The sequence below is a fragment of the Vigna unguiculata genome, chromosome 3, assembly GCF_004118075.2.
Source record: "Vigna unguiculata cultivar IT97K-499-35 chromosome 3, ASM411807v1, whole genome shotgun sequence".
Classification (NCBI taxonomy): domain Eukaryota; kingdom Viridiplantae; phylum Streptophyta; class Magnoliopsida; order Fabales; family Fabaceae; genus Vigna; species Vigna unguiculata.
The window spans coordinates 50,394,127-50,401,390 of NC_040281.1; the positions used below are offsets into that span (position 1 = coordinate 50,394,127).

The following is a 7,264-nucleotide window of genomic DNA, read 5'->3' on the forward strand; positions in this document are numbered from 1 at the left end:
TCACACACATGTACACGGTTTAGATTTGATGGATATTTTATAAATTTCAGGTACCGTTTATGTAGTAACAGTTACTTGAAAAGAAAAATGGAGAGGAAGGTCACCTCCATGATTTCAGACAACTAAACAGTGGGAATGTTTAATCAATAACCAATATCATCACAATATCTCATAACGGGACCACTGGTCTTTTCCTCTTGTTATAGTATCATCTCAAATTCCAAATACCAATAATCACGTTCATTCACACTTTTCTTAATAAAATATAATTTCTTCCAAATCATATTATATTTCTTTCTTTATTACTTTTAGAAACCCTTCTTCATTTGGACATCTTTTCCATTTTGACTTTTTTAGAGTTGAATTGAAAAACTGCAATAAAACCTTTTTTTTTCTCATTCACATAAACAAAACCTTATAATAAGATCTTGTTGAATAATAAAAACTACTAATAAAGCGCTGATTGGTGATCCAGTATCTTGACCAACTTAAAGGATAGAACACAAAAATATGTTTGGTACCTTTTTTTTTTGTTTAATCTTTTTTCCATCACACATTATACATCATGTTTAATAGTCCGTTTTTTTTATCTATTTCTTTATCTTCCTGTACCTTTCTACCTTTCTTTTTTCAACTCCGTACATCTTATTATAATTTTTAAGTAGATCAATTATAATACTCTCTTTCTTTATTATAAAAAAGAAGAGTACTGAAAATGATACAGTGAGAATAAAATAAAATAAAATAAAATTTGGGCTTAGTACATATTGTTCTCGCGACAGCGCATCAACAACGCGCTTTCAAACTTTAGCGTCGCAATGGAGAGATCTTATTCATGTCTCAACCTACTCCGTTATGTCCCCTCTTTTTTCCAGTTTTAGTACTCTTCAACAACGGAAGCAAAAACCGCGCCTGTACTATTCAAAAAGAGAAAAGAAAAAGTTTCATACAAATGCCTCACACATCATATCACAAAACCAAAAGCAAAACATAGAAAAACTTCCTATACGAATGCTTCATGGCCAGTGAGGACGAATTCTCGTCACAACCATGGAAACAAGCACACACATAAATTATAGTAGACCTACTAAAACACACGGAGACACACATGGTCTCAGAACAAAGTAGCCCTACTTAATTAATTTACATCAACTTTCCGAGTTATGTTCCATTATATATTATTTTAATTAATCACTTAATATATATAGATGGATCAAAAGTTCCACAGATTTTCTCCAACAAAATTTTCGGTCGAGTAATCAGAGGGTGAGCTCATTCTGGGAGGGGTTAGCAACATTCCCTCAGCCATGTCGACCAGCAAACTCGGCATCGAGAATATGGCTTCCTCGTCGACAAACTCAGTTTCATACGAGGGACCAACAGCATTATCGTAACCGTAACCATCACCCTCTGTGTTATCAGACTGAGCTACTGCATTAACGTTGTTGCGGCTGACTTCAGACTTCATGAGTTCTGCTGCAGCAATGGCTGCGCTGCGGATGTCCGCAGGGGATTTGGACGCGGGAACTGGATACTTGGCAACTGAGTCCGGGAAGTTGAGAACCGCCTCGCCGCCTTTGAGAGCCAACGCCGCCACGTCGTAGGCGGCGGCGGCCATCTCCGGCGTGAGGAACGTGCCCAACCATATGCGGTTGGTCTTACGTGGCTCACGGATTTCAGTGACCCATTTTCCTCCGCGGCAACGGATTCCATGGTACAGTGGATGTCTCTTTGATGAAGATGAGGATGAAGCCATGTTTGGAAAGAAAGCAAAGTAAAGCGAGGGTTTTGGCACGTGGGGTAATGAGAGGACTAGGTAGATTTGTTAGGGAAATTTCTAGGGTCAACTATGAGTGTCCTATTTATATATAGAATCATATTGATATAATAAGACAGTTTGGTGGTATTATGTGTTTTAAGATGCATGCATGGCTACCTTGTTTATACTCTAGCTTTGTTTAAATACATGGAGAAAGGAAGGGGTTGGGATTGTGGAGTAAGGTGGAGACAAATGTAGTATAGAAAAGTGAAACCGTGGGAATTTCGCGGACTAACTGAGTGAGTAGTGGTGATTAGTTTTGTTCGTACTTTAAAACGGTGGCTCATAGCTGGGCTCCATTGGTTAAGGTTTTAGAAAAGACAATGGAAATTAAATATTACAGAGGAAACTGAGTATGATAACGACAAGCGGAGACAACTTCACTTGACAACTCACTAACACAGGACATGTGAATTTTTGTGGTGTTTATATAAAAGGAAAATGAGGTTTTGAAAAAAAAATTTACAAAGTTGACAAACTTTCTATAAATAGAATTAAAGTAGATTAATTTTTTATTTTTTAATAAAAAAGAAGTAATAAAAATAATACTTTTTACTTTATCTTATATAAAAATCGGAGGAGTGGTGTAGCTGATGCGCACCAAACACTGGATAGCCGCAGATAGTTTTTAATTTCATCAAGACCTTAATGTCACATCTTCATTTCCTTTTCCCAAATAACTGTTGTCATTCGGCTGTAAGCACGTATTCACTCACTCTTCTAATTAACACATATATAAAGGAAAATAACACAGGATTTAGTAAGTTTATATAGATTCCAACATGTTGTGTGACATGACAGTTACATAACATTTGGGCGTTACTTTGTAGTTTTAAACATACTTAACCATAAAACTATTCAAATATAGTTTTAGTTTTTATGCTGTGAGAAACTGATTATAGATTAGAAAAAAATAGAATTAATAACATTATATATTATAAAAGAAATTAAAAGTTTTTAAAAGGTTTTTAAAGAATAGAAGTGGCTTGCATAAATCTTATAGAAACTCATTTTATTCTCGATCTTCAATCTTCTTCCTTCTTAATAAATTGATCTCCTGCATTTTTCCTCTAAAAGATCTAAAGTCATAAAAATAATTAATATCAAAAATTCTACCATATAAGTCAATCAATCTTTTATTAGGATAAGTTCAAACTTTCCTCTTCTCATAAAGAAACTCTATTTTTTTCTTCTAGTGCATGTAGTTTTCTCTGAATGTATATGATTCTTCTGTTTTCTATATGCATTTTCATAACTTAAATCATTATTCAATTGTTGATTTTAGTCTTTGGGTTATGAGTATAGGACCATTATAAGTGGAAACATTGTGTAAGGAGGAGAACAGTGATAAGAGTCTTCCTTAAGATAAGGGAAACTGATCATTTAATTTATTTTAAAATAAGAATTTATAACTGCATAACTTTTAAATGATTTTTGTGAAGTTGGATTTGATGCAATTTTTAAGTGTTTTTAAGTATTTGTGTTGTGTTTTGAGTGGGTGTATATTTTTTTATGGATGATGAATTGTATAATGATGACATGACTGAGTTGTTTAATGGTATGAATTAGGTATGAATGGAAATTATATTGACGAGTACTAAAAGAAAATAATTAGTGGAGAAATGGAGTATGTGAATTTTGTGTTATAGAATGAGATAAATTAAGATGATAAAAAAAATTGATATGTTAATCTGTTATGGGTTCTTGTATTTCTGACCAAATGTGATGTTGACATTGTTGAAAAAGAGTAATTTAGAGAGGCTGATATTGTAAATAGTAATGTTGATAAGCTGAGTATAATATTATGGTAGAAGGAAAATTTTAATAGTTTAGAAGTAATTTTTTTCCTGTTGTGTGACCACGGTTGAGCGGCTTTGAACATTGTTAGACAGTAGGGGGAGGAATTGATTCGTTGGTCTGGAGTTTTAGAAAAACTTTAAATTTTTGTTTGAATTGTTTATGTCTTTTTTGGCTTAGAAATGAAAAGTTTGGTTCTCAGTGGCTATTTTGAAGGTAAAATATCACTATTTAGGATGTCAAAGTGAATTGAAAGGAGATTCCGAGAGTGAGACTATCCTGACTCTACTAATATCTATCTAACTCACATAGAGTATGATATCTAGGTGGTGGTGAGAGTCGAAGGAGGCTTCACATGACAGACAATATGATATGAAAAATGATCATACTTATGGAACTAGTGAAGTAAACCCTGTCATGACTTGTTAAATTATATTTTGTTTCATCTTAATCTCTCTCTAATGATGGTCTCAAAGATAGTGAGTAAGTATGACATGTGTAGAGTCTCACTAGTCCGTTCAATACATTAATCTTCCAAAAGTAACGTGTGTAAGTATATTTGTGATAATAGTTGGATGTGCTACTGCTCTAAAATGATGAGTGGAACTTTAGTAGTAATTTCTGTAAAAGTGTAATAGTAAATCATTGAGTTTGTTTTATGGCTTGTCACTACAAAAGATTTATTTAATATTTAATATTTGTGTATGTTCTTTTGTCCTATCCAATTAGTTTTTTCTCTCCTTTTAAATGCAATAGCTTACCCTTTATTTTACTTTCCTTGTGTTGCTTGTTTTTATGCAATGATCGTACATAAATACCTGAGCAGAGGTAGGAGTAGAGATGGCGGGATGGAGATGGGTTTTGCTATCCTATACCCATTCCCACAGAAAAAGTTATAATATATCTCTTGATCAAAATCACGCAAAGAACAAATATTAAGCTAATAGTAATAAAATTTTAACATAGATGTTGTATCTTTTGAAATTCAATATATTTTGGATGGTGATAAAAAAAAACATTCATGGTAATTACATTAAATTTTTATATTATAGTAAATAAAATTTATTTATACAATTAAAGTGACAAAATTACACCATGATTATAATGAGTTAGAAAATAAAAATAATTATATAAAATATATCAAAATAGTATTCTACATAATAAAAATAAACATAAAAATGTTAAAAAATTATCAAATGTATGTTTCAGAAACAATTTGAGAGAGTATTGAATGAAATTGCACAAAGAAAAATAAATGTATAATTAAAGATACGATAAGATGAAAAATACTTTAGAAATCTTTTTTTTTTCAAATATCAACATAGTCAATGGTTGAGAAATAACAAAAAAAAATTAGCGAAACAAAAAAGATTTTTCAAATGAAAAAAATAATAATAATAGAGTAAAGAAGATAACTTTTTATGTTACCTAGTAAAGGAAATATATATATATATATATATATATATATATATATATATATATATATATTACTACACACTTTCTATTTTTTATTTCTTCTAATTTTTTGTTATTAAATTTATTCGCATCTCCAATTTATATATATATATATATATATATATATATATATATAAAAGGTTACTTAATTAATTGTGAATATTTTAATAATTTAAACAGGGACGGAGATATGACAGGGACAATATTATGGGGGTATGGGGACGAGACGATATGTACATCCTCATACCCATCCTCATACCCAATTGAAAAGTCGGTAATTTTTCATACACATACCCTTACCCAGTTTAATGCAGGGATTTCCCGTCAAAACGGAAACGAGTTCGGACAATACCCACAGAAGCGGGTTTGGTTTATTTGTCATATCTAGGTAAGAGTAGATGCAGAAGCGGATCTATGAAGGGACATAGGAGGGCCATGGCCCTCCCAAAATTTTTATATCTACATAATTTAATTAATATTTTTAATATATTTAATTTTTTAAAATTTTCTATATATCTATATTTAATATATTTCTATTCTTTTTTTTCACATTTTCAATTTTACCTTTTTAATATTTTTAAAAATAAAACTAATTACTTTATTAATATTATCTTTCAAGTGATCACTTATTTAATTTAATCATTTTTTTATTTGACTATTTTTATTTAAAACTTAACTATTATAAATGAAAATTAATTATAGTAAAATTATAAAAATTATTTTTTTATTTATTTTATAATTATAATGATAACAATAATTATAATTTTATTATTTTTTATTATCTTAAAAAAAATACAATGTTTTTACCCGTTTATATAAATATTTTGAAATTAATCTTTTAATTTTTATTTTCGTTCAAAAATATGAAGTTAGTCCTCCCGTTTTTTTAGTCCAATTTGATCTCGATTCTTGAAAAAATGATACAATTTGGTTATTTTTCGTTAAATTTTCTGAATCAGATCAAGATTTTTTAATCAAAATTGAAGTTGTGATTAAAGATGATTTGCTTTGTTTATGTAACTGACCTAATCTTAGAGTCAGCCATGATAAAAAACCATTGCTCCGCTTCAAAAAATTTAACGAAAATAATCAAATTGCATCAATTTTTAAAAAAATCGGACCAAATTGAGGCTAAAAAAATTAGAAGACCAACTTGACATTTTTTAACAAAAAATGGAACAAAAGAGTAATTCAACCAAAATTTTGACACCCTCAAAATATTGGTCGAAGATCCGCCACTGTGTAGATGGGTTCACTAGCTTAGTAGCTCACTGATAGTTATCTCTAATTGTTTTGAATAGTTATTAGTTCAGTAGATGAAGTCTTTGTCTTTTTTGAAAAACTATATCAAATATATTTCTCATATTTTGAAGTATTTTGAAATATTAAGGAAAAGTCATTTTGAGAGACAATGTTAAAGGGTTGTAGTAGCCTATAAACTTTATATATATATATATATATATATATATATATATATATATAGTATTGATATTATTAAGGTTAAATTACTCTTTTGGTCTCTCTATTTGTTATGAAATTTTAGTTTGGTCTTCAAGTTTTTCGTTGTCTCAATTTGGTTCTCATTTTCTTTAAAAATGACTCAATTTGGTCATCACTATTAACTTTGACCAGATGGTGTTAAGTCAACGCCATGTGTCAATTTCTGTTTTTTTTGAATTTTTTATTTTTGACACGTGTTACTTCACAGTTGTGCCATGTGTCAGAGTGACTCAATTTGGTTCCTATATTTATTTTTAGTTTCAATTTAGTTCCAATTTTTGTAAAAAATGAAGCAATATTGTCCTTCTTAGATTGAGACTCAATTTAATCTTTGTATACAACTTATGATGATATTCTTAATAAAATTGACGTTTTTATTAAATATTTGTAGAAATATTTTTAAATAAGTTTTTTTTATGTTTTATTATTAAACAAAGTTAAACCCCAAACTTAATTTCAAAAATTAACAATTTTGTCATCATATATAAAGGCATCAAGTGTATCATATTATACAAACTTAGTAAAAATTAAAAATCAAATAACTTGTCACACATAAGTTTAGGAACTAAATTTCAAGTTCAAAACAAAATCAAAGTTTAATGTTTTGTGTAGAATTTAAAGTTAATTTAAAATATTTATAGAAATATTTAATAAAAACATTAATTTCAGTAAGAATATCACCATAAAATTTAT

The 7,264-nt window shown here is 29.3% G+C and overlaps 1 protein-coding gene across 1 annotated transcript; it reads right to left on the reverse strand.

The window, feature by feature from the left end:
- Positions 1-918: 918 nt before the first annotated feature.
- On the reverse strand, positions 919-1,924 carry LOC114177556 (ethylene-responsive transcription factor ERF027-like). The gene has a single exon (XM_028062949.1). The coding sequence runs from the start codon at positions 1,754-1,756 to the stop codon at positions 1,214-1,216; it is 543 nt and encodes a 180-aa protein (XP_027918750.1). The 5' UTR covers positions 1,757-1,924; the 3' UTR covers positions 919-1,213.
- Between the last annotated feature and the right edge of the window lie 5,340 nt (positions 1,925-7,264).